At 44.4% G+C, this 14,460-nt stretch overlaps 2 protein-coding genes across 2 annotated transcripts; one reads left to right on the top strand and one right to left on the bottom strand.

Annotated features, from left to right (window-relative positions):
• Nucleotides 1–320: 320 nt before the first annotated feature.
• On the bottom strand, nucleotides 321–4,073 carry ap5m1 (adaptor related protein complex 5 subunit mu 1). Its single transcript, XM_079174488.1, has 8 exons — nucleotides 3,877–4,073; nucleotides 3,063–3,723; nucleotides 2,736–2,963; nucleotides 2,506–2,645; nucleotides 1,549–1,634; nucleotides 1,334–1,446; nucleotides 1,038–1,134; nucleotides 321–948 (listed from the first exon to the last, which is right to left on the bottom strand). The coding sequence occupies exons 1-8, from the start codon at nucleotides 3,942–3,944 to the stop codon at nucleotides 866–868; spliced, it is 1,476 nt and encodes a 491-aa protein (XP_079030614.1). The 5' UTR covers nucleotides 3,945–4,073; the 3' UTR covers nucleotides 321–865.
• Nucleotides 4,074–4,178: 105 nt separating this feature from the next.
• On the top strand, nucleotides 4,179–13,044 carry exoc5 (exocyst complex component 5). The gene is made up of 18 exons (XM_079174164.1): nucleotides 4,179–4,344; nucleotides 4,660–4,754; nucleotides 6,132–6,279; nucleotides 6,413–6,607; nucleotides 7,995–8,059; nucleotides 8,302–8,330; nucleotides 8,429–8,538; nucleotides 8,735–8,779; nucleotides 8,877–9,017; nucleotides 9,100–9,182; nucleotides 9,276–9,485; nucleotides 9,613–9,760; nucleotides 9,872–9,980; nucleotides 10,134–10,254; nucleotides 10,383–10,469; nucleotides 10,556–10,664; nucleotides 10,858–11,073; nucleotides 11,790–13,044. Exons 1-18 carry the CDS (start codon nucleotides 4,318–4,320, stop codon nucleotides 11,976–11,978), a joined length of 2,127 nt encoding a protein of 708 aa, XP_079030290.1. The 5' UTR covers nucleotides 4,179–4,317; the 3' UTR covers nucleotides 11,979–13,044.
• The last annotated feature ends 1,416 nt before the right edge of the window (nucleotides 13,045–14,460 follow it).

Raw genomic sequence — 14,460 nt, 5'->3', positions numbered from 1 at the left:
TGAATATCGATTATAATACTACACTGACACCTGTGTTATTACAATTTAAATGAAAATAATATACTAAAAGTTCTACATGAATTAATTTAAAGCACTTATGCAACCTGGAGGCGACCCAATCACTTCCATTCTTGTGACTTTTTCACCAATTAGGCAGGTCCTTCTCTCTGAATGGGGCCGGCTGCTTTTAAGTCTCAGAGGGCCAGAAGGTCAGCGCTCAATCACAGTCTGGCTGGAGAGGTTGAGTGTTTGAACTAGCCACTAGTTGACAGGGCGGGGATGGGTTCAAAAGGGGTGGGGGAGTGATTGGTGAAGGGGACTCCTGCCAGCTCTAAAAGAGGAGTCTTTTGTAGCCAAGGCACTGGCCAGAGCAGCCTGGCCTTTCACAGCCCAGCCGCCCCTCTCCTCCAGGCCCACAACAGCTGATGACAAGGCCCCAGCTGCTAATTATCCGGCTGATAGAGAGTCACTGAAGTGGGACTGTCGGAGCGAGGGGTGGCCCTTGTGTCTGCAGTGGGATACATTTGAGGGAGGGTGAAGGTTGGGGTATAAAAGAAGTTGGACTACAAGAACAGGTTGTTGTTGTTGTCTTTTAAGTATCCATCCATCAACAAAATCAATACTTCTGTCAGTGAAAGTTTGCACATTGTGAGCTGTACCGAATGAAAGCAAAATGAAATGATTATCATGACATCTATTAATTATTTGTAATGCTATCTACATTTTCTATCATTTGTGAGCTCTGCAGTAACAACAGGATAGTGACATGTTTTATGGGGTCACAGTGTACAGTATTTGCTCAACAGTTTTCAGTCTTGTTACGTTACAGTGAACCGAGCACTGAGCTGCTCTTAATGTATCCATGCTACAGCGTCATCGGTCCAGAGGACACCGGCGCAGTTCCAGTTGAATTCCATATGAAGTACTCTTTGGACTGAAGATCTCGGGCTGGAAATAAAACAGACAGACCAATTTTTTTAGTGCCAGAAAATGTGTATCCAGCAAACATTTTGATCGGAAAACTATTGTAAGCTTACATGTTATAATCCGTGGTTTGGCAGAGGAATACACCTGCACTGAATGCTGGTCAACACAGCATCCAGAGAGTGTCATGTCAGGCACTTTGAAATACAACTGTGAAGATAACAATGGGAGTGTTAAACACTTCACAACCCAATGATTATATATCAATACATTCCATATCTATGTCACCGTATCCCATTAGCTGTTTAAAAATTGCTACAAAATGCTGGAGGTGTAAATAAACAAACTGGATCATAAATCACAGATCTTTCAATCAGGCTTCTGAATATCACTACACATATTAACTTACTTTGATATAGGCTGTCAGTTCTGTGCAAAGGGGGTCAGTGGGTCCTGGTGTCGGCCCAGAAAAGCTGATCTTGCCCTCCATTGTGACCTCACGAGATTTAGGGAACTTTTGTCCTAAATATCAGTGAGAGGAAAACTACTCATTAGTATCAATTTCAAATATACAGCTGCATTAAAGTGATATGTTGTAACGTTTAACAGCAGCACAGTGCCTACCCAGGGCCCAGACCAGGAGGTTCTTCTCCTTTGAAACATCCATTTGTCCAGAGCTCACCTTCACATCCACAACACCCATCTGATCCCTGCACAAGACGCAGAGCCCACGTTCAGACGTTAGTGCAAACATATTGATTTAAGTGGTTGGGTTCAATCACTTTAGATTGTATCCTCTCTGCTCTCTGCTCTCTCTCTGCTCAGTGTACTGTAAGTGTATTGTGAAAGAACAGGACACCAGAATGGTCTACTCTGCTAAAATAGATGGTTTTAGGGTTGGTATTGCAACCTTTCTGGGACATTTCTGCAAATTGTGTGGGAGGAGTATTTTATCACATGATTCCACATGATGGAGTTGAGTTTGAGACGTGTAGTTTAGGTTATCCGGTTTACTTTGTTTTATTGGGGGTATTACTTGGCTGTTGGATGACTCATTAATTCAGCTCAGGTGAGTTATTTAGTGAGACTAGTACAGGTGGTTTGCAAAGAAAACTGTGCAGTTTAAATTAGCATTCAGGACGGCTTTGTTCCATATTACAAAGGCCCACATGAGACACAATAAAACAAAACAAATAAATATTGAAAGAAAATCTTCTCAGCAATAGATATATTCAATGATAGGTTAATCGTGTAATAAGTAGTGTTTCCAATGTTAATAACAATTCTCTAATTGATGGTTTTATTTGACTACCAGCTGGAATTAATTCTACATTAGTTTGTCTGCATAGCTAGTAAATATATGCATTAGTAGTCAACACAAATATTGCAACTACTTTTAAATTAGATGTCATAACTATCCAAATTCTATATCAATAATTTATTATTCTCAGGGTTTAAAACAGAATGCCGTCTCGGCAGAACTTCATGTATTTATCATAGCAACATTCATAAACCTCTTTGCTCTACAGGAAACAAACACTGGCAGGTGTCTGAAAGATTACATCCTCTTGTGCTTCGTACCTGTTAAAGAATGGCAGGTGTGCCTCACAGTACTCAAAGCTGTTCTTCACACTCTCGTGAAGTTTGAGGGTTACTGACACACGTAGCTGGTTCTCTTCCTCCCTCAGTTGATACGAACCGAGGATAGGGGGAACGGGGACCTAATGAAATATTGTAGGATTCATTTATGACATTAACGCTAACATGTGGGATGATAGATATGTTTGTTTGTTTGTATGTATGTTTAATACCTGAGATGTATAGCTGCATAGTCTGAATGGCTCCAGAGGAGGAGAGAAGGGGAACTTGTATGGTCCAGAGAAAGCTGAGCCATCACAGTTATCCACACTGCTGGCAGTGAGGATACAAGAATCCAGTGAGGTGACACAAGGATGGACCAGGATGTCCTGTAGTGGAGAACCATTTGGTGGCAATGCGAGGGTCACTGTCACATTTGGGAGCATGCCTTCCACTTCACACTGTTCACAGAAAGACAAAAGAGTAGAATAAAGGAAAACAATAAAAACAGGCGAAAAAAGTTATAACATTACTGGCTTTCCTTTACGCTGTGCTCTTACTTTGCATGTCACAGTGCCATAAACATCCCACAGGTCCTGTCTGCTCCGGTCGCCATACTGCATGGAGCGCACTGTTTCTTTCAGTGCTACGTTCACCACAGCTCGACCGCGGTGGAGCCCCGTCTTCCAGGCTGGCTGCTTCTGGCTCCCAGCAGGAGTAGGCACTGTGGATGTAGCAGGTGCCCCCAAAAGTGGCACATCCAGGGGTGTGCCAAGTGGACAAACCTGTAAGAGTACAGATGGCAGAATGGCCAGGCGAGAGGCCAGCCCCTCGTTATCAGGCTTTCCCCCAGGGCCAAGAAGAAAAGTTTGCAGACCGGCCAAGAGTGTTAGGCCCTGGGAGACAGACAGCAGGCTGGCAAGGGGTGGCCGTGGCTCAGCGGGGGCATCCACTATAGGCAGGCAAGCTAGGGTCAGAGGCCCGTGTGAGATGGCCAACACTGGCCACAGTATTCCCTTTCCAGGACCGTCCACACGCAGCTCCAGGGCTGGTGATCGCTGTCGATGAAGGCAATCATCTCTGAGAGCTACATAGTACTTGTCTGAGTCTGAAAGTCCCATCTCAGTGAGCAGGAGCTGAAGCACACGGTGGTCTTCTGGGACTGCCACATATGAGGAACCTGCCAGGCTCTTTGCACGGTGCTCCACAGTGGCAAACCTCCTGTGGGGGGGAGAAGTCACAATATATTATACTACAAAATACTTTAGGCTGCCAGCAGTGAGCACAGCGGAGATTTTACGACATTAGAGCGTGGCTACACTACACTCAACACTAATGTAAACAGGAAAAGCCATTACAATCACATGACGTTACCTCGTAAAGCGTATTGACACATTTTCTCCCTTCTCGTGAGAAATGATCCACAAAGCACGCACACTCATTTGTCCGGCTGCGCTTCTGTCCTCTATCAACAGACTATTATGTGACTTCGATATTAATATTCACATCCTATCGTGCAGTTGTTAAATTCAAATGTTCCGTATGAATTTGATCAACGCTGCATTTTTTTTACTTCCTGCTGCTGTTTCATGTGACACCAACCACCAATCACACGACATCCGCGCCTGCGCACTTGCCACCATTTATTCCCACCCTTCTCCACCCATACAGGAAGCTGGACTGCTAGTCAGCCAACGCTAGCTGTCAACAAAGGGCGAAACTGTACGAAATCGGTAAATCCATGTGGAAGTCGGCGGCATTGTCGACTCTGAGAGCCTTCCTCTAAATTGCATTTCACTACGCTGAATCTGGAACATGGCGACAACCGCTCAGCTGTTCGAGGTAAAATGACTGCTGCACCGGGGAGCTGTGTTAGCTGTCAGGCTAGCTAACACTAGGTCGCTAACTATCGTTAACGGTCGCTTAACGGTCAGTTATAAGATAGAGAGAATAGGGACACATATAGTCCTTTGAGCTATTCGGGGTGAGGTCAATGTTAGTAGAAGACTGTAAAACGTCACAGTAGGGTGCAGGTTATTCGTGTAACCTTAACGTTTGTTGGTCAGGTCTATTGTTCTTCTATCTTTTGGGGTCCTTAGCTGGTGTTTTGCTGGTGTTGTTATTGTGTGAGGCTCACTACTTCCTCTCCCCTCTCAGGAGCCCTTTGATGCAGACGAGTACATCGAAAGGTTGGCATGGAGGACACCAGGGGGAGGCTCCAAAGGAGGAGCCGAGGCATTTGACCCCAAAAGGTACTGTAGGTGCACATCACTCACCTTTTATTGTACACATGAACATGAGTCTGTCAATCAGTAGAATATCACACGCCATGTTTTAACCTCAGTTTGGTGAATATCTCTGTCAACGTGGTTCCCTACATATTTGCTGTCTCGTGTTAGTTTAAAAACACACCAACACAGTTGCATTGTTTGTTCTTTATTTTCTTACATGTACATTTAGCTCATTGACGAGCACATTTCTTAAAATTGCTTGCTTTGTTTTCTGTTGCAAACAATATTGCTTTAAAGGGCAATGCAGCGTTCCCATTCATCTCTGCTGACAGTGTAACACAGCTGAGCATCTCTAACACGGAGCACTTTCTTAGAATGACTTAATGCCGCCTTGCTGGCCTATTACACAATTCCACGTCTTTTCCTTTCAAACTTTCACTGAAGTTGACTAGATGTTGACATTAAGATATTTGTCTTTGTCTGGTCAAGTCATGCTAATAAACCAGAAAATGCCCGTATCTATTCAGATTATATTGTGATCTTTTTTTGCACTTACTACAGCACTTGTCTGCATTTCTTGGCAGCTTTTAAAGGGGTTGGGAGCAAAAAATGTAATTCAGCTTTCCAAACGTAATACTACATTGAAAGTCTTCCAAAATAAATCAAGATTTTCAGCCTCCAGTATCAGCTTGCTAAATAAAGCTGTCATCTTGGTCTCTTATATGCTACGTGTTGGGTTGGAGAAATACAGGAAAAATTCAAGATTTTGTTTCGTGGTATTTTCACTGCTTGTTGTTGTGTTTACACTTGAGGACCGAGTAACTTCTCGCAAGCAAAAAAATGCCATAACAGTTTAACTATACCGTGGATCCATTCTGCCTTATCTGCTCCCTCCACAAAACTGTTGCCACCACCTCCTCTGAAGCTCTTAGAGAAGAGTCAGAGACAACATATCTGTGGAGGCCACCATACTGTGAGTCACCAGCCAGTGAATGAGTGTCTATTGGGAAGGGATGGGAGATGTCTTTAAGCTGTAGCCAGTGCAGAGGGAATTAGTCAAGAGATTATACACTCATCATTTTGGGATGTTTCCTAGTCTGTGAAATGTGGTGCTGACTTAGAACATTTGCTCTGCCGTCCTGATGGCACTTAAAATGCAGCTGACGAAGTAGCTAGTTTTCAGAGCTTCTTAAGCCTGGGGACCCAGGAGTAAAGCCTCCGGCACTATTCTGTAACTAACTATAACTATAACTGTGCGTTCAGTGGGACGGATTTAACCTTGTGGTACCCAATTACTCCTCCAGATTAATGCCATTTTCTGTGTGTTTTACCTGTAGTGTACGTTGATAAGACCAATGTGAAGTTCTGGATCTACAGCCTGTCTTTCCTCTGTGATAGGCTGTTGGAAGAATTTGAGAACCACATCGAAGAGCTGAAGCAGTTGGACGAGAAGATCCAGCGGCGGGTGGAGAAGCTTGAGCATCAGTGTCATCGTGAGGCCAAGGAATTTGCCCACAAAGTGCAAGATTTGCAAAGAAGCAACCAGGTGGGTTGAATGGTCAAGCAGCCAATCGCACGTACCTCAATGTCTTTGAGCTTTTAGGTTCTTGTTTTATTCATCACATTTACAGTACGGCTTTATCTTTTCTATACATTCCCTCGGCTCTTTGTCTATGCAGGTGGCCTTTCAACATTTCCAGGAGCTCGATGAGCACATAAGCTATGTGGCGACTAAGGTCTGCCACCTTGGCGACCAGCTGGAGGGGGTGAACACGCCTCGACAGAGGGCCGTGGAAGCTCAGCGTCTAATGACCTACTTCAACGAGTTCTTGGATGGGGACCTACGCAGTGACGTCTTCAATAACCCCGACAAGGTGAGTACGCCTTCCATTCTCTTTAGCGGAGGTGTGTGTGTGTGTGTCCATTGATGAGGACCCCCACTGTGACACAGCTGGAGGTGAGAATGAACAGGATTATGAGGTAAACCATCCATATTAATTTGTTAAGTTTATCCCTTTAGTTGGATCCCAGGGCTAATTTGGATTAATAAACTGTCATTTGCTGTCTGACAATAGCTGGATGATTGACTAGCATGGATGTCAACATGCTCATGTCAACCCTAATTGCATTTACAGAAGGTTGTCTGGGAGCGAGCATTTGGTTGGTCCTCAGCTTTGTGTCGCATTACAGCAGCGAAGAGCTTGTGGCATTATGGTACATGTAAGGGCGGTGATAACATGCATGCAGGAAGATGACTTGCACACTTTTACTTAGTTCCTGCCTACACAGGGACCATGTTGATGTTAGACAAGTGACCCATTAAAGTTTGATTTTGCAGTTTTCTAAGTGACAGTAGGAAGATTGGGATGCTTTAGATTAATTCCTGCTAGTAACACCATCAGTGGATGCAGAGCAGCGAGTCTGGGGGTCAATCCCAGAGACGGGAGCTGGAGATGGAGCTAGTTTTCCGGAGAGGCATGCAGAAATATCTGGTCAGATTCCCTTTTTTCCTGAGCATACCTCCAGACGAGGGGGAAAGAGGAAAGCTGCAAGTGAATAGCTGAAGGGGGATGGCTTTGCTAATCCTTCTGAAAGGGAGGGCTGGGCCGCCAGCGTGGAGACAAGTGCTGCTAAACCCTGACTGCAGGGAGACGGCTACATTACTTACATGGGATTTAGCTAATCTTAGCTGGGGGACAGATACTTAGAAAACCTTCGCCGAGCAGAAAGGCTGGATCCTCCTCACGGGAGCAGAGTAATGATGTTAGCTGAGGCAGGCATCTGCGGGAACAGAGGAGTTGCGGACGGCGGGCCTTTCGTAGGTCTGGGGCTTTTTCAGCCAGTGTGTATGTCAGGAGGGGCGGGGGGGGAGGGGGGCTCTCTCGACAGGGCCCCCTTTTTTAAGACAGATATCCCTGGCCGGACAGATTATTGAAGGCGATTTAGACTCCTGTGGGATTACAGCCCATTCAGAAAAAGGCATGCCAATATAGAGTTGGATGTGCTGCTAAGTCAGGACTGCTGCTGTTGCTGCTGCCGATGCCCAGGTGAGCGCAGCCTGTCTGTTATCATATCCCTGTTCAACATGGGGAGGTGGAGAAGGGCAGCTCTAAAATGATGATCCCCCCAAGTAGAGACACCGCCGGAGGCCTGCCAGCTTTCTGTCTGGATGTCCACCTCTCATGGTCTTGTCGTGCTCTCTCTCTCTCTCTCACACACACACACTCACTCACTCACTCACTCATGCTCTCTCTCCTTCAGATTAAGGAGGCTGCTGATATAATTCAGAAGCTGCATCTCATTGCCCAGGAGCTGCCATTCGACAGGTGAGTCGGGCATCCTGGAGGCAGCTTTAGACAAGAGCACTGTCAAACAAGGGGAAGGTGGAGTATTAGTGATGTAGACTATTCCTCACAGTGTAAGCCCAGCACGGGACATATCAAGTATTAAAGTACTTAATTCATTATCAAGAAATTAAACACATTAATGTGTATGAATTAATAAAAAGTATAGTGTTCTATCATTTGCAAGTGTTTCCTTGAAGATTCATTATCTTTTCCTCTGACAGATTTGCAGATGTCAAGGCAAAAATTGCAAGTAAGTTTCAGAAAAATGAACGTCCCCATTCCAAATACAGTAGAAGTTATCTACAAATGATAATATTATTTTGTGTCTTTGTTTGCGTTACTACCCAGGCAAGTACCATGACCTGGAGCGGCAGTTAATCCAGGAGTTCACAGCTGCCCAGCGCAGGGGTGAGATTGGACGTATGCGGGAGGTGGCAGCGGTTCTATTGCATTTCAAGGTGAAATGGAAGAATCAGTTTTGATGTCTACATTTGAATTTGAGTCCACATTTAGTCTAACCATAAGTCTTTGATGATTGGGATTGTTACTAGCTTCAAACAGTATATACTGTTCTAACGTGCACTTTTTTTTTTTACGTCTCTGAACTTCAGTGTAATCTTTCAGAAAAGTAACTTCCTGATCTTTTTGTTGAAGGGCTATGCACACTGTGTGGATGTCTATATCAAGCAGTGTCAGGAAGTGAGTGTAAAAAGTTTCTCTTGTACATAACATTCCACTTTTTTGTATGTAAGTAATATCCACAGACTCCTGGTTAACCCTTTGTTTGTCTCCCTAGGGGGCCTACCTGAGGAATGATGTGTTTGAGGACACTGCAGGCCTCTGCCAGAGAGTCAACAAGCAGGTGGGCGAGGTCTTCAGCAGCCCAGAGACTGTTATGGCCAAACTCATTCAGAACATCTTTGAAAACAAATTGCAGGTATTTCTATAACTTCTCCTTTTTTTGTTGTTCTATTTAGACATGCCATTTCTGTTGTATTTAACACCTTTTGTGTCTGCAGGCCCACGTTCGAGAAAAACTGGATGAAACACGACACTCTGATGTAGAACAGTACCTCAAGAACCTCTATGATCTGTACACCAGGTATTTGTTCTCTTGTTTTGATTCACTTTCTGTTTACACAGTTACCTTGTGTTTACATTTCTACACACACTCTTTTTTTTGCACGTTCTCCAGGACCACAGCATTGGCCACTAAGCTGACTGAGTTCAACCTGGGATCAGACAAGCACACTTTCCTGTCCAAGCTGATAAAGAGCATATTCTCCTCATACCTCGAAAGCTACATCGACATGGAGAGGGAATACCTTCGCACTCGAGGTGCCATGATTCTGCAGCGCTACTACGACTCCAAGAATCACCAGAAACGCCCAATTGGCACCGGCAGGTCAGATTTTGGGTTTAACTTTTTCCCCCACACAAGGACGGGTTAGGAGTCATTATTTGAATATGTTTTAGTAAATGATAAGAAATAATGGTGTAACAAAGTAATCACCATCTGTGTGTTTCTACAGTATCCAAGAACTGAAGGAGCGGATCAGACAGCGCACCAACCTCCCACTTGGCCCTATGATTGACACCCATGGGGAGACCTTTCTGTCCCCAGAGCTAGTTGTGAACCTGCTGCAGGAGACACGTCATGCCTTTGAGAGATGCAACAGGGTGAGGCTGCTAGATGACTTTTGTTCCGCTGAGATCAGTGTTGGAGAGAAAATCCTGCTGGGCGAAAATAGCTAAATGTGTTCCCTTTCTATCGGTTTTGGGGTGAGATAGCTTTCAGATCCTTCAGACCTGCCCAAGAACGCCTTCTCAATCTTCCTGCTGCTGGTTGACCATCTGTGTGTGGATCACATCGACTACGCCCTAGAGATTGGCCTCTCAGGTACATTCAGCTCATTCTCACCACACTCTGTGGGTGAAGACTGGTGCCACACAACCCATATAGAGCAGGCAACAGTGCTTTTCTGTGAATCTTAATGACTTGTCCTGTTTTTTCTTTTTGCCTGGACTTCTTCGCTCTCTCTTTGATCTACAGCGATTCCCTCATCAGATGCCAAGAATGCCAACCTGTACTTCCTGGACGTCGTTCAACAGGCGAATTCCATCTTCCACTTGTTTGACAAGCAGTTTAATGACCAGCTCATGCCTCTTATAAGGTCAGTTCCAGGTCAAAGTCTTATATACTACACAGTATTTGGTTATTTATGCCTCTGCCTTTCATCAACACATACCTTGTAGATGAAAGGACCTCTGATTTGACCTTTTTTAAATCTTATGTCTCCAGCTCATCTCCAAAGTTGGCAGAGTGCCTGCAAAAGAAGAAAGAGGTGATTGAACAGATGGAGGTGAAACTGGACACAGGAATCGACAGGTCAGTATGTTTATAAGAACAATTCATTCATAGAACAATGAATGGTCTTCAAAACATTTTCTAAAGTGTTGTTCTGCTACACACAGGACAATAAACTGCATGGTGGGGCAAATGAAGCACATCTTGGCAACAGAGCAGAAAAAGACAGATTTCAGGCCTGAGGACGAGAACAACGTCATGATCCAGTACACTACAGTAAGACATGCAGGGCCTCAGCTTCCACCACTGAGCTCACATGCAAAGCAAAACAAATCAGCTAATGTGACTTGCAAATCACTTACATCTGTCTATCTTGTTGTTCTTTGACAAAAAAATTGCAGGCTTTTGAACTACCTTTGGTATTCGTCAGCATGTTTTCCATGTGTCCCTGTGTGTCTCCTCCCGGCAGGCTTGCTCTAAGGTATGCATCTACGTCAGTCGGCAGGTGGAGCACGTGCGGAAGTCCATGGATGGGAAAAACGTGGACACGGTGCTGACAGAGTTGGGCGTTCGTTTTCACCGGCTCATCCACGAGCACCTACAGCAGTACAGCTACAGCTCAATGGGAGGCATGCTGGCCATCTGCGACGTGGCTGAATACCGACGAAGAGCCAAGGATTTCAGGGTGAGCGGGGGGACGTAGATCCAGGATACACTGTTCACAGGACAAGACATAGCATCCTCCAACAACGACCCTCGTTATGTTTGTTGTCACATAAAGTAGTAGTTATGCTCTTAATTGTTGGGTTATTTTACATTCAGTAAATACAAAAAGGGCTGCAACTAAGAATTGTTTTCATCATTTATTATATAATAGTATACAGAAGAGATGCAAATTCTCACGTAGGAGAACCGTTAAATGTTATAACTAAAATGATAAATTACATAAAATGATTAATAAGTTCAAAACATTCTTGTTGATAAATTTTCTGACGAGCGAATAATCAATAAGTTTCCCAATCAGCGCTGCATTACAACTACATTTGCAGGGTTGGAGGAGATGGACCATGCGGCTATAGAGAAATGGATATTATATATTTAATACTATACATATACCCTGTGTGTGTGTGTGTGTGTGTGTGTGTGTGTGTGTGTGTGTGTGTGTGTGTGTGTGTGTGTGTGTGTGTGTGTGTGTATATATATATATATATATATATATATTATACAGGGTGCATTTAAAGGTACAGGTTTACATCATGTTTTGCATCTTCAGTCACAATACAATGAAACCTGTGATTACAATTTAGAGCATTTGTCACGACAGGTTTGCATGTATGCAGGGAATAAACGTGGGTCTACTGTATATATTTAACATGGTATAACACGTTGTCTGTTCTCCAGGTACCTTTGGTGCTGCAGCTCTTCGACACACTCCACGCTCTCTGTAACCTCCTGGTCGTTGCGCCTGACAACCTGAAGCAGGTTTGTTCAGGTGAGCAGCTCACCAATCTGGACCGAAACCTCCTGCACGCCTTCGTCCAGCTCAGAGTGGACTACCGTTCAGCCAGACTGGGACGACACTTCAGTTAATGACTATTTCACCACCTCGCTGCCCTCCGTCCAGAAACCCATGCTTTGATGAGACGATGCGCCTTGAAGAAACCAGTCCTGCTTCAGAGAATGCGTCGTTCCGGCCCCGCCATACAGACTTCACCGGGGCTGCTTCGTACATCATGGAGACAAAAGCCTACTGCTCCTTGAATGTGGGAAATGTGCATTTCACCTTTTTTTTTTTTTTCATTGTTCATTTCTTCAAGCTGAAGAAATCGAAATGTCTATTGACTTAATATTTCATTTGTTTTTAAATGCTAATCCATCACCAATCCACATGGCAAAAAAATTGACATATTATAGTAAATGGACAACATTGATTTCTGTGCTCATGTAAAACAATTTTTTTTGATTGTGCCAAATATATAAATTCTGTGGCTGCAGTTGTGCACAGAAATAGACCCCTAAAGCTGCTGTAAAGGGAGACTTGTCAACAATCACGCTGTAACGTCATACTTAAAGGCTGCAGTAGCACTGTGTATTGGGAACAGCTACCCTTTGTAATGAGGTGCAGGGGACCTGACAGAGACAGCCCCACCAAGCATGAGATATAGAGCCCTGTCTGGCTGAGAGAGACACATGACCACCTCTCTGACCTTTGACTTCTGACCAAAAAGTAGAGGTCAAGAGGCCATCACAGAGAAGTGTGATCTGAACTATTAACAGGTCTGAGAACCTCTCTGGAGGTTTGGGTGGTCCCCTTTTAGGCTGAGATGACTGGTGTGATGGGTCAGTGAGTATGTGTCACTGTAATTGCACAGATCAACACTTGCTCATCCAGCGGGGCACACAGTCCAAAGACATTGTTGGCTTGATCTGCAGTGTTTCTGGGTCAGGGGACATTGAAATGTTGACCTCGGCTGATTAAGGAAACAAACTAGAGGGGACTTCTTCACACAGGGCTTATTTGGTCTCAGTCACTGTCTTCTGCACTAAAAAGAGCAGTCAGATGTCCCTGATGCCTCAAACTGTCTGCGACGCAAAGCTGCTCCCACTGTACTGCTGTTTACCTTAATTAGTGACTCATTAAAAAAATGTTGCATTTTATTATTATCCCTCTTCTGAACATCCTTAATACATGGGGAGCTTTGAATAGAAAGTTTGCCCAGTTCCTCTCCGAATGTCACTTTCAAAGTGAGATGAAAAAGTCTTCCTTTCTGTGGAAGTCATCAAGTATTCATGGGAATTCTTGTCACCAGAGTAAAGTTCTTTCTTAGACTTCAGGAAGTGAGCAGAGCCAGAGGGGATTAGATATCTACGAGTTGATGAATTGTGTGCAGTAGTCATGGACTGGGGGAGAGCCGGGGCGATAGAGACGCCTGAGAGCTCAGTTCCAGCTCCGGCTGGTTAGTGTTGTGTAGAATGTACACACAGTGCTGTGCAAGTTCAAACAACATAATTAATTAGGCTAATATTAATATTATCAATGCCACATAAATTCAATTCTCTCAGCCCTAATCACAACTGGATAGCTTGTAAAAATTATTTTGTTAGGCCCTGATGCAAACAGTGGGTCTTTTCCAAACATTTGAAAACTATTTGTTTTAGCGGCGATTAATGTGCACGATGCAGGAAGGGTTGGGGGAGCGGAGCCGGGCCAGGGACGATAACTGGTGTGGAGACGAAGGCAGATGCGCAGCCTGGCCCCAGGGACTCCCAGCGCAGGCACATGGAAGAGGCGGAGGGATGTGTTTTTTGGGGGCGGGTGTTTGAGCAGGTGGAGGGGATTAGTAATACTGTCAACACTGGAGAGCTGGATAAGACTGTCCTCCCTTACTCGTCGGTTTGAGCAGCTCTTGCATACACATTCAGACACATAAAGACGCCAACACATACAAACACAGCGGCATCAGGACAGGAGAGGGAAACGTATCTGCGGTTGAACTGACCATGGACAAGTTGTTCATGTTTCACCTTTTGATTCTACTTCTACTAGTTTTACATCCACATCCTTCCAGACCTGTTGACGTCATAGTTACTCCTGTAAATTTAGTTTTTTAGCAAAGTTTAAACAAAAAAAATGAAAGCTACTAATTAAAGTCTCCAGGCCCCAAACACATCTGTCATTTAGAAGGTTTTTAGATTTGAATAGAACCTTCTCATGTGAGTCTGTAAAGACACACAATTTAAAAATTCTGCAACTGAATCCTCTTTTCCACTGACCACAGATACACTCATTTGTTTTTCCCCTTTTCATGCATCTCCCTCCCTTTGTCTCCTTTGCCAAATAATCAACCATACTTTCCTGTCTTTCCACTCTTTCTGCACTACAGGCTGGTCCTCCAACATCCCATAAATCCTTGCTCTCGGCGCATTGCTGCTACCCCAACTAGGCCGGCCCTCCCTCTGCCTCCTGGAGCACTGACAATAAAGCATTACAGCAGTCAATCCATGTCAACAACAGCTTTGCTTAATTCCTGCTAAACACGTTTAAACTAAATCTTCACCTAATGATGCATAA

This window comes from Pholis gunnellus, assembly GCF_910591455.1.
Source record: "Pholis gunnellus genome assembly, chromosome: 15".
Classification (NCBI taxonomy): domain Eukaryota; kingdom Metazoa; phylum Chordata; class Actinopteri; order Perciformes; family Pholidae; genus Pholis; species Pholis gunnellus.
This window is presented reverse-complemented; position numbering and strand designations above follow the sequence as displayed.

Excerpts from the sequence above, each read along its gene's own strand:
- ap5m1 (XM_079174488.1), bottom strand. The coding sequence starts at position 3,944 with ATGAGTGTGCGTGCTTTGTGGATCATTTCTCACGAGAAGGGAGAAAAT. Across the intron at positions 1,635-2,505 it reads CACCTGCCATTCTTTAACAG|GGATCAGATGGGTGTTGTGG; the intron begins GTACGAAGCACA and ends CGTCTTGTGCAG. Across the intron at positions 949-1,037 it reads CAAACCACGGATTATAACAT|CCCGAGATCTTCAGTCCAAA; the intron begins GTAAGCTTACAA and ends TTTTATTTCCAG.
- exoc5 (XM_079174164.1), top strand. The coding sequence starts at position 4,318 with ATGGCGACAACCGCTCAGCTGTTCGAG. Across the intron at positions 6,608-7,994 it reads TCTTCAATAACCCCGACAAG|ATTAAGGAGGCTGCTGATAT; the intron begins GTGAGTACGCCT and ends TCTCTCCTTCAG. Across the intron at positions 8,060-8,301 it reads CAGGAGCTGCCATTCGACAG|ATTTGCAGATGTCAAGGCAA; the intron begins GTGAGTCGGGCA and ends TTCCTCTGACAG.